This window comes from Trichosurus vulpecula, chromosome 2 (genome assembly GCF_011100635.1).
Source record: "Trichosurus vulpecula isolate mTriVul1 chromosome 2, mTriVul1.pri, whole genome shotgun sequence".
Taxonomy (NCBI): domain Eukaryota; kingdom Metazoa; phylum Chordata; class Mammalia; order Diprotodontia; family Phalangeridae; genus Trichosurus; species Trichosurus vulpecula.
The window spans coordinates 323,754,442-323,770,194 of NC_050574.1; the positions used below are offsets into that span (position 1 = coordinate 323,754,442).

General features: G+C 40.2%; 1 protein-coding gene across 1 annotated transcript in view; it reads right to left on the bottom strand.

Moving 5' to 3' along the window:
• Positions 1–15,240, bottom strand: part of PCCB (propionyl-CoA carboxylase subunit beta) — a 68,723-nt gene extending 53,483 nt beyond the window's left edge. The window contains exons 1-5 of the mRNA XM_036746371.1: positions 14,994–15,240; positions 12,509–12,628; positions 10,809–10,877; positions 7,698–7,754; positions 6,510–6,623 (exon numbers count right to left, since the gene is read on the bottom strand). Of these exons, the coding sequence (XP_036602266.1) occupies positions 6,510–6,623; positions 7,698–7,754; positions 10,809–10,877; positions 12,509–12,628; positions 14,994–15,185 (552 nt within the window). The 5' untranslated portion in view covers positions 15,186–15,240. The remainder of the gene's footprint in view (positions 1–6,509; positions 6,624–7,697; positions 7,755–10,808; positions 10,878–12,508; positions 12,629–14,993) is intronic.
• Between the last annotated feature and the right edge of the window lie 513 nt (positions 15,241–15,753).

Genomic DNA, 15,753 nt, shown 5'->3' on the forward strand with positions numbered 1-15,753 from the left:
TCATAGAATGCTGCTGTTACTGTGTACAGTGTTCTCTTGGTTCTGCTCACTTCACTCAGCATCAGTTCATGTAAGTCTTTCCAGGTTCTTCTGAAATCTTCCTGCTCATCATTTCTTAGAGCACAATAGTATTCCATTACATTCATATACCACAACTTGTTCAGCCATTCCCCAGTTGATGGGCATCCCCTCAATTTACAATTCTTTGGCACCACAAAAAGAGCTTATGCACTTTAAAATGTTGTAGTGAAAAGGAGGCTATGACACTAAACAGGTTAATAACTCCTGCTCTCCAGCCTTAGCCCCACTAGGAACAATGCAAGAAGCCCTTTATCTCTCAGTGTGAAATGAAAAGCTTTGCCTCCTCTTAAACAAATTTCAGACATTAGCAAAGTACTGTAGGTGGGGGAGATGGTTTTCAGCATAAGATTCTGTTCCTTTCCTCTAAAATCACATTGCACTTAAGGTAAACCCTAAAAATAAGTCTGTTATATTTAGCTATTCTTCTCAGAGAAGAGTCTGTTTTAAGGCTTCTTTCCCAAAAACCATCCCATCTTCCCTTAGCAGAAGAGTACTGGCTATGACCAATGGAGACCTTTTCTAGAAAGCTGGGAACACAATGGCTTGATTTTGTAGTTTAGTCTCTGGGGTCTGAGCAGTCCACCTAATCCTACCTACCTAAACGCCTACCTTTCTTGTCCCTTCCCTTCACCCACATACTCCTTCCTCTCCTGTGTTGCTATATATGAGAGTATCTCTAGTATCACTACCACTATTGGCGTGGGTCTTCCCCATCCCACTCCAGGAAGGTCACTCAGAAGAGAGTATATCTGGAGATAGGGGAGATAGAAACATATACAAATCCCATTCTGGGATCCTCAGATGAAGGTGAGAAAAAGAAAGACAGGGTAGAATAGTATTATAGCAGGAAGCATAACCCTGAAAGCCTGAGGCCAATGCTACTCAGAGGAAATGAGGAATGTAGGCAACACTAGCAGTTGGGGTGTTAGATTCAGAATCTTTGTTTTCTATTTTCTTTATTTTTATTTCTTTTTAAGATCCTTTTTAAATTAATATTTTTAAACAAAGAAGATACATGCACATGACTACTCTGATCCAATTATTTGCTGGATTTTGAGGGTTCTCTACATAGTTATTTCTGAAATGCAGAATCTTTGTTTTATAACATATGATTCTATATGGAGGATAAGAATCAAGCTGTCTAAAATATAAGAGAAAACTGAACTGCACTGCTCCTCATTACAAGGCTTTAACAAATGATGTGAGAAGATAAAAAATGAAAAAAGGTGTGGCTGTGGAAATTACATGAAATTATAGTCACTGCCATCCACAGACAAAATTACCACACCACCCAGTGATTATGTGTATCATTAAATAAGTGTCAGATTAAATTTGCTCTGAATTTTGATTACATTAAATATTGTTCACATAAACAACATTCAGAGTTGCTCATGGTTGCCTGTTTATGACTTTAAACAAATTAGAAAAAACGGCCATAGACTTGCATAGTATTGTAAAACCCAGTTATATGTGCATTCTGAAGACAACATGGAGTTCTGTAAACTGCTTAGTGTTTCATATGCATTAGGTTTTTTTGTCCAAGTCTTTCTAATAATTATCCTAATAATTAGAATATGAGCTTGTTGAAGTTAGGGACTATTTAATTTCTTTGTATCTCTAGTGCCTTGAATAGAGTAAGCACTTAATAAATATTTGCTGAATTTAAATTGAACAATTTTAAAAACTGTAATAAAGAACCTTGTTATTTCCAAGATTCTTTCATAATGCAGGTCATACATTTTATAGTGATACATTAGCATAAATGACCTCCAAGCTAAGCTTCCAACTCAAAACTTTTACAATCATGCAATCCTTGCCCCTGACCTATGTAAATTCTTAGGCAATTTTCAAATGTAAATGTAATTAATGTCCCTTTTCTCTACTGGGATGGGGGTAGAAGACAGCAAAGAAAGGTTAAGGAGAATGTGTCAAACCAATGAGCTAAATCTGGCTCTCCACTTAATTTTGTTTTTGGTCCGTAGACTAATTTTGTTCTAGTCACTGTCAATAAATCCCAGGGAAAAAGTCTCCCCCGATAAACAGCTACAACTTTTGCATTCAGAGGATTGACTTATAGCTTGATTTTAAAGAATAAAGAACAGTTCCCAGGATGATAGATTCAGATCTAGAAGAGGACCTCAGAGGTCATCTGGCCCAGCCCCCTCCTTTTATAGGTGAAAAAACTGAGGACCAGAGACATTAAATTATTTGCCCCAAAGCCACATAGGTTTTAAGAAGCAGAGGCAGGATTCAAACTCAAGCCCTCTATCTTCAAATGCTGAGCACTGTCCATCGAACCACAATGACTTCACAACTGGACAGCCGCAAGTAGTGATGAACTGGCTAATAAGCACATCAGCATATTAAATATTCAATAAATAGTAGTTAGTTGATTTATTTCAAACATCTGTGATAGTAACATTCATATTATAGTCCAAGGGAAAGTTAAGATATAACAAGAGTATCTGACAATATTTTTAAATATACTGTTAACTGAATTTCAATATAATTGGTTTCCTTCATAAAGGATTATGTATTTAATAACATTATCCTGGAAAAAGTTCCATAGGTTTCACCAGACTGCCAAAAGAGTCCATCACAGAAAAAAAGGCTAAAAACCCCTGCTCTACAATTTGGAACTATGCTCAAACGACTATAAATCTGTGTATACCTTTAGATCCAGCAATACCACTACTAGGTCTGTATGCCAAAAAGATCACAAAAAAGGGAAAAGGACCCCCATGTACAAAAATATTTATAGCAGCTCTTTTTGTGGTGGCCAAGAACTGGAAATTGAGGAGACATCCATCAATTGGGGAATGGCTGAACAAGCTGCGGTATATGAATATAATGGAATACTATTGTGTTCTAAGAAAGGATGAGCAGGCAGATTTCAGAAAAACCTGGAAAGACTTACATCAACTGATGCTGAGTAAAGTGAGCAGAACCAGGAGAACATTGTACACAGTAAGAGCAGCACTGTGTGACAATCAATTTTGACTGACTTAGCTCTTCTCAGCAATGCAATCATCCAAGACAATTCCAAAAGACTCATGATGGAAAATGCCATCCACATCCAGAGAAAGAACTATGGAATCTGAATGCAGATTGAAGCAGACTATTTTCACTTTTTTTTTTGTTTTTTCTTTCTCATGGTTTTTCCCTTTTGTTCTGATTCTTCTTTCACAACATGACTAATGTGCAAATATGTTTAATATGCTTGTACATGTATAACCTACATCAGACTGCTTGCTGTCTTGGGAAGAGGGGAGGGAAGAGAAGAAGGGAGAAAAATTTGGAACTCAAAATCTTACAAAAATGAATGTTGAAAACTATCTTTACATGTAATTGGAAAAAAGAAATACTCTTAAAAAAGAAAAAAAGAACCCCTGCTCTAGAGCCTACCTGCTTTAATATTTTCCTCTCTCTCTCCTTTTCTATAGCTATCTGTTTGTTGAGATCTCTACCTCTTCTTACTTATACTCCTCTTACTCTCTTGAAATATATTTCACTATGCCTCTTTTTGTGAAGCTATTTAGTTAGTAAAATGAAACTCTCTCTTTCTTCCTCTCTCCCTTTCTTCCCCTCCTCTAGTCTCTCCCCCAACCCTACCCAAACTAGGTGTAAAGAAAAATTTAAATACATTTGAAAACGTAATTCTAATTACTGAATAAAGTTTTATTCTTTATTCTTAAATTTGAAATTATAGATGTTTAATCTAGAACAGAGTGGGGAACCTGTGGCCTTGAGGCCACACATGGCCCTCTGGGTCTTCAAGTGTGGCCCTTTGACTGAATCCAAATTTCACAGAATCCACAATTTCACAGAACAATCCCCTTAATAAAAGGATTCATTCTGTAAAACTTGAAGGGCAGTTGAGTTCCGGGAGCGGAGCCAAGATGGCAACTGAAAAGCAAGGACTTGCATGAGCTCCCCGCCAGGTCCCTCCAAAAATCTATAAAAAATGGCTCTGAAAAAATTCTAGAACTGCAGAACCCACAAAATAGCAGAGGGAAGCAGGGATCTAGCCCAGGACAGCCTGGATGGTCGCTGGATGAGGTCTATCACAGACGGAGCAGAGGGCAGAGGAGCTCAGCGTGGGCAGCAGCAGGACCACCCAGACCCGCAGCAGGCTGGAACAGGCCCTAGCGCCCTGAATCAGTGAGCTGTGGCAGTTACCAGACCTCTTAACCCACAAACGCCAAAGACAACAGAGAAGGCTAGTGGGAAAAGCTGCGGGGGGACAGAATTCACAGTTCGGCCACTGCCCCAGGGGCAGCGGGGGAGGTGCAGCTACAGAACTACAGCTGCAGTTACTTCCAGTCCCAGGCCCATGTGGTGGGACGAATTAAGTGGTGGATGAGAGCAGGAGTGCAGAGCCTGCTGAAGATTTGCGTCAGGTCCGGGTTGGTGGTTCTTGAGGACGGAGGAGTGCTAGTGTGGCAGAGCTGGCTGTATAGAAATAGCTCTGAAATCAACAGCGCATCCCCTCAAGCTTGGAACAAAGTACTCTTTGCTCTACAAGCAGTCATACCCCGACGAAAAACTCAAGGGTCAAGTAAGTTGGCTGGGAACATGGCCAGGCAGCAAAAATGCACTCAGATTCAGTCTTAGACTTTGGAATCTTTCTTTGTTGACAAAGAAGACCAAAACATACAGCCTAAAGAATTCAACAAAGTCAAAGAGCCTACACCAAAAGCCTCCAAGAAAAACATGAACTGCTCTCAGGCCATGGAAGAGCTCAAAAAGGAGTTGGAAAAGCAAGTTAGAGAAGTAGAGGAAAAATTGGGAAGAGAAATGAGGAGGATGCGAGAAAACCATGAAAAACAAGCAAATGACTTGCTAAAGGAGACCCAAAAAAATACTGAAAAAAATATTGAAGAAAACAACACTTTAAAAAATAGACTAACTCAAATGTCAAAAGAGCTCCAAAAAGCCAATGAGGAGAAGAATGCCTTGAAAGGCAGAATTAGCCAAATGGAAAAGGAAGTCCAAAAGACCACTGAAGAAAATACCACCATAAAAATGAGATTGGAACAAGTGGAAGCTAGTGACTTGATGAGAAATTGAGATATTATAAAACAGAACCAAAGGAATGAAAAAGTGGAAGACAATGTGAAATATCTCATTGGAAAAATCACTGACCTGGAAAATAGGTCCAGGAGAGATAATTTAAAAATTATTGGACTACCTGAAAGCCATGATCAAAAAAAGAGCCTAGATATCATCTTTCAAGAAATTATCAAGGAGAACTGCCCTGATATTCTAGAGTCACAGGGCAAAATAGAAATTGAAAGAATCCACCAATCGCCTCCTCAAATAGATCCCAAAAAGAAAACTCCTAGGAATATTGTTGCCAAATTCCAGAGCTCCCAGATCAAGGAGAAAATACTGCAAGCAGCCAGAAAGAAACAATTTGAGTATTGTGGAAAAACAATCAGAATAACACAGGATCTGGCAGCTTCCACATTAAGGGACCGAAGGGCTTGGAATACAATATTCCGGAGGTCAATGGAGCTAGGATTAAAACCAAGAATCACCTACCCATCAAAACTGAGTATCATGCTCCAAGTCAAAATATGGACTTTCAATAAAATAGAGGACTTTCAAGCTTTCTCAGTGAAAAGACCAGAGCTGAATAGAAAATTTGACTTTCAAACACAAGAATCAAGAGAAGCATGAAAAGGTAAACAGGAAAGAGAAATCATAAGGGACTTACTAAAGTTGAACTGTTTTGTTTACATTCCTACATGGAAAGATGATCTGTATGATTCATGAGACCTCAATATCATAGTAGCTGAAAGGAATATGCATATATATGTGTGTGTGTGTGTGTGTGTGTGTGTGTGTGTGTGTGTATACATATATATGTGTGTGTGTCTATGTATGTATATATGTAGGTGTGTGTATATATGTGTGTGTGTATGTATGTATATATATACACACAGAGGGCACAGAGTGAGTTGAATATGAAGGAATGATATCTAAAAAAATAAAATCAAATTAAGGGATAAGAGAGGAATATATTGAGAGAGGGAGAAAGGGAGAGATAGAATGGGGTAAATTATCTCACATAAAAGTGGCAAGAAAAAGTGGTTCTCTAGGAAGGGAAGAGGGGGCAGGTGAGGAGGAATGAGTAAAAAAAAAAAAATTAAAAAAAAAAAACTTGAAGGGCACATGTGGCTTCAAGGCCGCAGGTTCCCCACCCCAATCTACAATACAACACTCTCAAAAAAGAAATAAAGCATCCCTACCTATGAACACACTTTCCCCCAATTCATTACCATTGACAAGAAATCTCTGCAAAACTGAGAATATATATTAACAGAGCAAATCCATTAAAACAGGGGAAAATTCAAGAGAGATAGTGAGATAACCAAAGACTGAACAATGCCTTAACTTCATTGTCTTCAAATTGAGTCTCTTACCAAAAATATGTCAGCATAACCAGCCAAGGATTCCACCCCTTCTTGGATCCGAGCTCCTCCAGAATCATTCAGTCCAATCACAGGAGCCCCAACCAGCATAGCTTGATCCATGATCTGCAGGGAGCACAAAGACTTGTGTTATAGCAACATTTCATCATTGTCCACTGGCATTTAATGAACACACAGCATTTTATTAACACATGTTCGTTTTTCATGGTTTACCAAGTTGTCAAAAAGAACGTCAGTTTAGTTCATTTTATTAACTAAATACCTTCACAGAAGGAAGAACAGTGAAGCACTGTATTTAAAAGTATTTAAAAGGCTACACCAAACCTTTAAAAAGCCCCTGGGTACCTTAGCTCATTCCCTAAATTTACAAGAGAGAGAAATCTACTTTCCTGTGGTAAGTACAGTTATCCCTTCCACATTCTAACTTCCCTAATCAACAGTGGCATAAGAAATTAAATGGGAATTATTGGGAAGTTTGTGGAAGCTTCAGATGACATGCAAAGGCAAGCAGGTGGCACAGAAAAAGGTGAGAAACTCAGAAATGCCTTGTATAATATTATTTTATAATTGTATAAAAATTCTTTTAATACCACAATAATTCAGACTTCTTCTCTGGTATGAAGGGAAGTCCAAAGAATTTTACAAGGATTTTTCAGATTGTAGGGGTGCCACGCCTTCCATGTGTAAGGGATGACTGCTTTTAAAAACATCCGTCTAAATGCTTTTTCAGTGCATTCAGTAACCGATCATTTTTTTTGGTGTACGTAATCAGCTAACATGATTACTTGTTCAAAAGCACATATGATGGAGCGGGCAGTAACCCTGCTGAATGGACGTGGCAACCAAAGCCTAGGTTGTGCTTGATCCCAGACTGAGTCTTTTTCTTCCTTGTCTGCAGCCCATGACAAATCCTCTTCCTATGACCCAGATACCCCTGATAGATAAAAGGTACTTTAGACGCCACAAGGCAACGACATCATTTTTATCCTCAACCCCAAATCTCACCAAACTGTTTTTCTTTCTGCTCCTGGGCTTCTATGTCACAGGCTGACATTGTTACTGAACCATGAGAGGTTCAATTAGACCCCTGAGGGCCATCAAGGGCTGTTTTACATTTCAATAGACTGACTTAAAGTACAACCAAAAGAGTCGGGCTTTTTTTGGTGGCTAAATATTTACTTTACAAATCTTCTGGGCGTGAGCTCCTGACAGGCTTCCTCCAAACACTGTAAAATCCTTAAAAAAAAAAATGGAGAAAATGATCATTAAAATTTGTACAAGGTTGGGGGGGAGGGGGTTAAGGGAAAAGGTTTTTGCTCTTCATTTTTCCCAAGGGCTTTTAGGAACTTTTCTTTATCTTGGAAAAATTTTGTATTATGAATTATTTTCAAATAATTAACCAAGTATTTAAGACAGGATATTCCCATCTTGTTGCTATCCAGCTTTTCATTCCCAAAGATGATTCTGACAGCTATGTAATATGAAAACATATGTAAAATTAGGGGCAGCTGGGTGATGAAGTAGATATAGCACCAGGCCTAGAGGAAGGAAAACCTAAGTTCAAATCCAGCCTCAGACACATACTAGCTGTATGGCCCTGGATATGTCCCTTATCCTCTGCTTGCTTTAGTTCCCTCACCTGTAAAATGGGGATAATAACGGCACCTGCCTCCCAGGGTTGCTGTGAGGATGATATGAGATAATAATTGTAAGACACTTAACACAGTGCCTGGCACGGCAGCCGCTATATAACTGGCACATATCATTATTATTATTAAAATTATTTACCATAGAAAATTACAACTCCCCCATACTGAAATCAGGCCATTTTCACAAGAGAAGAACCACAGGGCCATAGATTTAGAGCTGGAAGGCACTTTAGAGACCATCCAGCCCAAGCCACTTTTTGTACAGCAGAGAAAACTGACTCACGGAGAAGTTAAGAGACTTGCCCAGAGTTAACACGACTGGTTAAGTGTTTTAAGGACAGGATTTGAACCCAGGTCTTTTTGACTCCGGATGCCCATACTGCTTCTCAGATGCGGTGTCCTCTTTGATAGCCAGTTTCCTCTAGCTAACTTCGGCTGATCTGGTTAAAGGCTTTTAGTAGCTACCCTCCCATCCCGAGTAGGCCTCAAAGGACTAAATGCAGAGGGAGTTGTATCCTTACAACCAAAGGCAAAAATATAAACAAGGCCAGAGCGGTGGGTGAAACCAGCTGTCCACACACACATCTATGGAGCACTTCAGAGTTTGCCAAGCACTCTCCTCACAATGACCTATGAGTTAGTGGTGCCAATATTATCTCCCCATATTACAAGAGAGAAAACTGGGGCAGGAAATGGTTAAGGAAGTAGCTTTGCTATGAAGGGACTAAGATGGGAACTTGGGTCTTCTACATCCCAGGCCCTTCCTCTCCCTTAGGGCTTCAAAGGTCGAGAAATTCAGAACATGCTGAAGTATGTGGCTCCCATTGGTCCCACCTCTCAGCCCTCTCCTCTAGCTGGACCTCTAGCTGGGTTCTCAGCTGCTGCTGAAACAGGTGCAAGGATCTGGTCTCTATGTGGAAGTACACCAGATCAAGAGGCAAATGAACGTGAGAAAAAATCTAGAGAAGCTTGTCACAGTCCAAGCTGATCTTCAGTTTTCACAAGTTCTTTGAAGATGATAAAAATGAACCATCAGAAGCAGCAGAAACTGCCAGGGAGAGCTTGGGAAAAGAGAGATTATCACAATGTGGCAAATGCATTGGGGATTTCTGCCCCTTCCTTTAATTTTCTCAAATAACACACTTTCTGTAGCATTCTGACACAGAAGAGGTGATGGGATCCAGAAAACATGCTTTTGTCTGCCCCTCTGACATTGATGGTTTCTCCCTATTCAAGTTTTTTTTTTACCCACTTTTCATAAATTAGCAAAAAAAATAAAGATGCTTGACTCTTTGAAGATGATGGCTTACAGCGCCATTTGGACTCCCAAAATGAAATGTTTTCAAGCTAATTGAGTCAGTATAGCTGTAATTATTGCCTAAATAACTCACACTTCAATAAATTATATAGGCTGCTAGTGGCACAGTAGTTGGGAGTGCTGGGCCTAGCCTTAGAAAGACTTGAGTTCAAATCTCTACTAGCTATATGTCTCTGGGCAAGTTACCAAAAAAAAAAAAATCTGTCTGCCTCAGTTTCTTCATCTGTAAAGTGGGGATAACAATAGCACCTACCTCCTACAGTTGCTGTGAGGATAAAATGAGGTAACATTTGTATAGCATTTGGCAAACCTTAAAGCATTAAATAAATGCTAACTATAATGATTACTGTTATTACTATATATTTAATATACCAAACCTACTTGATTTCATGGGAAAACCAAGATATACATAACGTATTTTATTTTTCTAAACTAATTTTAGACCTAGAAGGGCACTAAAGTAAAGTATTACCCATATTTAAATTTTCTTTCCCCAAAAACATCCACCTGGAAAAAGCTATTTATTTCCTGTGGCCTGATAACAACTATGATTATGAAGACTTTCAAGGGAGCGCATGCTTTTACTATTCAATTTCTTAGCTAAGACAAATACCATAGTTATATGACTAGGATTACGGACACAGCAGCATACCTGGGAGATATTCTCTATTCCAAGACATCCTCCATTTGGAGCGTTACTTCACTCACTACCTCCCTCCAGAAGAAAATTCACAATCTCTAGAATCGATACCACAGCATAACACCCATTCTGCTGTGGGAATCACCTTAAAACATAATGCTCTGCTAAAGACATGTATTTCCCCCAAGAAAAATTCCTGAGCCATGCACTTGTTACTTCTATTCATTCCTTCACTTATTCATTGAGCATCTGTTAACAGTCCATTCACATTCTACTATAACTCCACCTTGTGGCTAACCTCTACCTTTACAGATTTTTAATTATGGCCTTAATTTTTACTAAGTTTTATTGATGACTTTATATTTATATCCTGTTTGTTTCCATCCTCACCAGAAAAAGAAAAGCAGTTATGCAAAATTGACCAACGCAGTGTGATCACGTCTGAACGTATATATGACACAGCACCCACAGTCCCCCACCTCTCTGAGAAAATAACCACGGCCTTTAGATAGCTCTCCCCCATTACAAATCTACCCACCCAAAAGCAGAAGTTTCACTTCCTCAAGACCACCTGATAAATTCCTTTCTTGCTCCCTTCTCCTTTTAGACTGCTAAATTTAAATGTATTACATCAAGTTACAGCTAGATGGAATGACTGAATGTTCACAATGAATATACTGTACCTGACTGAAGACATAAACCAATCTTCCATTGATCCGGCCCTGGCCAGTTACCACACTGTCCCCAGGAAACTGCAGGGAAAAGAAATCAAAGGACATAAGAGTCAAGACATAAGTGCCATCTATTTTAACAAACTTGGTTGCTGCTTTGTAATAAAAAAGAAAAATGAAAGCTAAAACAACCCCACAGAGGATCACTTGGAATGTAGTTATGAAGGATGAACACAAAACACCTGTGAGCTCCACGAATGCAATTACACTGGGGCAGCCAGGTGGTGCAGTGAGAAGAGCACCAGCCCTGGAGTCAGCAGGACCTGATTTCAAAATTTGGCCTCAGGCACTTGACACATTTACTAGCTGTGTGACCTTGGGCGAGTCACTTAACCCCAACTGCCCTGCCCTGGAAAAAAAAATGTAAAAAAAAAAAGAAACAAGAACTAGTAGGATAGTTTTTAGGTTAAACCTGCTCCTGAAAGCATGAAGCTCCCTTGAAGCTGGAGGTCTAGAATCATCAATTCATATCATCACAGAGTCTCAGGGTTGCAAAAGTTCTCAGCAAATGCTGATAGTTACGGTTCTTAACATTTTTTTTAAAGTAAAAAACCAAACAAGGTGTTTTCTCAAAAGGAAAGCCACCATTTTACAAGGAATTTCAACAATCAGTGAGAATTCTCCCCAAAAGACTAATGTAAATCCCACCAAGGTGTTAAGACAATTTCCCAGACACAGACTACAGCAGACCCGCACCTGGAAAAACCAGACCAAGCGTAATGTTATAAAGTTAAGCACAGAGAACTATACATCTAGTTATGTAACTGCTAGAGAGCTATGAAAATTGAGTTATGATTCATTTAGTATAAAACAAACAAAACAAACAAAAAACTCCACAGGGAATATCTTATTGAGCTCTCCTTCCCTAACCTTTGTCTCTCCCCCAGGGCCCAGCAGTGTACACAGCGTCCATTAAATAAACGCGTTGTATTTCCATTTCTGGTTAAGTTAAAAAATATATATGTAGGGGTCAAACTTTGTGATTTGCTTTGCTCTGTTTGCTCAGCCAAGTCAGAATGAAACTAAAACGCTATTTTGGACATTTGTTCCAGGACCCTTTTTCTACAGTGCCAAAAATCTAAGCAAACAAAGGAGACGTTGCTTATGAAAATGTATTACGGGGATGAACTGTCAAACGATATGCAAGCCTAAAAGAAGAGACTGCTTTAAGGGGAACTCTGACTCGAGCTCCTCCAAAACACAAAACTGACACATATTAGATCAATCAAGAGTCCAAAAGGGGACCTGAGTCATCTAGGGAACCTTCCTCTGACGTGTCTGTCCTATAAGTGCCCTACACCAGGACTAAACATTTACTGAATACCTGGACCCCAGGGGAAAGACTCATCCATTCACTACTGTATAGCAGGGATTATTTTTTTTTTGCCTGGACCTGTGATTTCATCAGTGATTTCCCTCTGCCAGTGGAAATCAGCAACTGTTTCTGTAACCTCAAACCTCGGAGAATTACTCAGGGAGCTCAGAGGTTGAGTGACTTGTGGTTTGTAGTAGAGACGGAACTTGACCCTAGGCCTTTGGGACTGAGGCCAGCCCTTTTCCCATTGTACAAGAGGGCTGTGAGTAGAGTAGATAAGTAGATGTAATAATATCCGTGTAGTAGAATTATACATACCATAATTCTGAATAAATACCTTATTTTTATCAGACGCCATTCCAAAATCGGCACATCTGTGTTCTACAAACATGTCACTTTCAACAAAACTCCCCGGGTCCAACAAGACACTGATTCGCTCTCTGGCTGTTAATTTTCCCTGAAATTAAAAACACACAAAACGCCCTGAATAAATCAGTCTGTAAATCATGCAAGGAAAAACAAGGAAAAATTGGCTTGTAAGTGACCATGTCTTCCCTTCTATCACTCTTTACCCATCTGTACTCCCTTTCCCTGGTCCCCACCACCATAAACGTGACTACCCTATTTGACCTGCCCTGGCTAAGATACAGGTTAAAATGCTATTTTCCCAGTCTGATAGAAATTAGGTTTAGACAAACATCTCACACCACATACAAAGACAAGCTCCAAATGATAACATGGCTTACCTATTTTTAAGGTCACATAAACAAACCAGAGGATCAAATAAGGAAATACTTTTTGTAACTACGCATAAGGGAAGAGCCCATGATGAAACTGAGATACTAAAGATCACAAAAACTGAAAAAGACAATTTTAATTACATAAAATTTGAAAGGTTTTGCACAAACAAATCAGTGCAGTTAAAATTTGAAGGGAAACAGTTAATTGGCAAATAATCTTTGCAGTAAGTTTTTTTTTTATAGCCAAGACATATAAGATACTGAAGTATCTAAGAACCAGAGCCACTATCTAATAGTTAAATGGTTAAAGGATAGGACAGGCAGCTCTCAAAAGAAGTCCAAGCCATAAACGGACATATAAAAAAATGTCCCAAATCACGAATAACTAGAGAATTGCTAATTAAAGCAACTATGAAATTTTACTTCCTGTCCAACAGATTGGCAAAGATGACAAATTAGAAAATTATGATTGTTAGCGTAACTTCAGGAAAACAGGCACACTAAGACCCTAAGGTGGAGTTGTGAAATGATCTAGATTTCTGGCAAGACGTTGTGGAAACAGTTCTAAACTATCCCCCCAAATCACTAACTTGTGCACATCCTTTAATCCACTAAGGCCTATACTCCAATGAAATCAAAAGAGAGAGAGTCAGATGTACAAAAATATTTACATCGGCTCTTTTTGTCATTGCAAAGAACTGGAAACTCAGGGGGTGCCCCCATCAGTTGAGGAATGGCTTAACAAATTAAAGCAAATTACCTCAATGGAATATTAGTGGACGCTAAGAAATTATGAAGGTGACTGCTTTGCAGAAACCTGGGGAAAACGTGTATGACCTGACACAGACTGAACAAGTTATACAGTAACAACATTGTAAAGATAAATAACTTTGAAAGAAATCCGATCGATGCCATGATCATCCAGAGGACTCAGGAGGAAGCATGTTATTTACCTCTCCATAAAAGTGAGGGGCTCAAGGTGCAAAATAAGTTATTCCTTTCTGAAAATTATTACTAAGGGAATCTGTTCAGCTTGACTATGCATATTTGGTATAAGTATGGATTTTATTTTTCCAATGAAGGGGTAAAGTGGGAGGGAACATAAATTTGTTAATCCAAAAAAATAAAATAGGAACTTTTATTTTTTAAAAAATTTTATATTACGAAAAAGTTTTATAATAAAAAATAAAGAACTCTGATCAATGCAATGACCAATCATAATTTCGGAGGATCTATGAAGAAGCATGTTACTCAATTCCTCCGGACTGAGAGGCTATATCAGGACTCAATGTACAGAATGGGACAGATTCAAAAATGTATCCAACCAGGGAATTTGTTCTATTTGACTATGCATAATTTATTACAGGGGTTTGGATTTGCTGTTTTCCCCCCTCCCCCATGGGTTGGGAAAGAAAATAAAATGCTTGTTGATTGAAAAAAAAAAATTTTAGGTGCCAGAAGTTGTTAGACGCGTGAGGGATTCTATGAGTTCAAATTCAGTGCCCTCTCCACTCACACAATCAGCGTGTGGGGCAAGTGGGGTGAAGCTGCACCGCTGGCAGACAGGAGAGGTGGAAAGGACCCTGGGGGTGCCCTCAGCGCACCAGGGACGAGGGGGGCACGCTCTCAGGGCCTCCCTTCCTCATGCATAAAAGGAGGGGGTTGCAAGCAAAGCATCTTTATGCCATCCCCCATCCCCGGCTCTTCCTACGCTCCTGGCTCTAGGCCTCCACCTGTCCCAACCTGTCTGGATGCCTCAGCTTGTAGGTCTGTGAGACTCAAACAAATGCCTCTCAGCTACCTCCACACACACTTGGAAGGCCAAAAAAAAAAAAGAAAAAAAAAGGTGAAGGTACTTTTAAAGTAACTGTAACGTAGGATTCCGGCGGGGCTAGGGCGGGGGAGGGAGACGGGGAGGAGCAGAGTCCCTTTAACCTAAACACATGGAAAAGTGGGAAACACCTCCCCGACTACATTTCGCTGATTGGCTGGCTCGCAGTGGGCGTCTCCGCGCACGCCGCGTAGTAATAGGCCAGGAGCGGCTAGAGGCGGAGCCTAAGGCTTGGCGTCCTTCAGACTCACCCGTTTGTGCTGCGCATCAATACGGGACTGACCGCCTCCGAGCAGTGCTGCTTGGCGTTTCCGTTTGATGCGCTCATTAACCGTGACGGGCTGGCTGCAGTATCTCCGGGCCTGTGCCGTCCAGCCCTTGGTACTGCTCACCAGAGCGCAGCGGACGGTCCCTGCCGCCACTGCCCGCAGTGCAACCGCCATCTTTGTGCTGGTGACCTGCCTACTTGGTTCCCCACCTTGTCTCACTGCGCCGGCGCATTGTGGGGGACATTGGGCGCATTGAGCATGCGCCGCTGGCTCTGCTAGAACAGCGCATACCCAACCTCTAGCGGGGAAGATGGACTGGGCAGGCGTATAAAGTGTTTTGTCTACCACGTGGTTGAACCTGGTTCGACAACCTTGGGAGCATTTCGCATGTGGTAGAAGTCTGAGCCTGAGCTGCTGAAGCTATGGTGTGACTGGTTCCCTGAGGGAGGAGCCCAGCTGAACCCCAAAGTTCTAAACTGAACCCTTCGCCCTAAAGTATTGCAATATCCTATTAACAAGTCCCCAATCTCCCAACATCTCCCAATCTTCGAAGCATCTTTGCTACAACTGCCAGAATAATCCTGGTTAATGATTGCACTGACCTACTCAAAGACCTTATTACAATTCAAAAATCCTATAGTGTGGTACTAATAAATAGTTCCAACTGTATTTTAGAGGAATGCCCAAAACAAATCCTTACTCTGGCTAGACTGAACCTCTTCACTGGGAAACTTTTCAACAG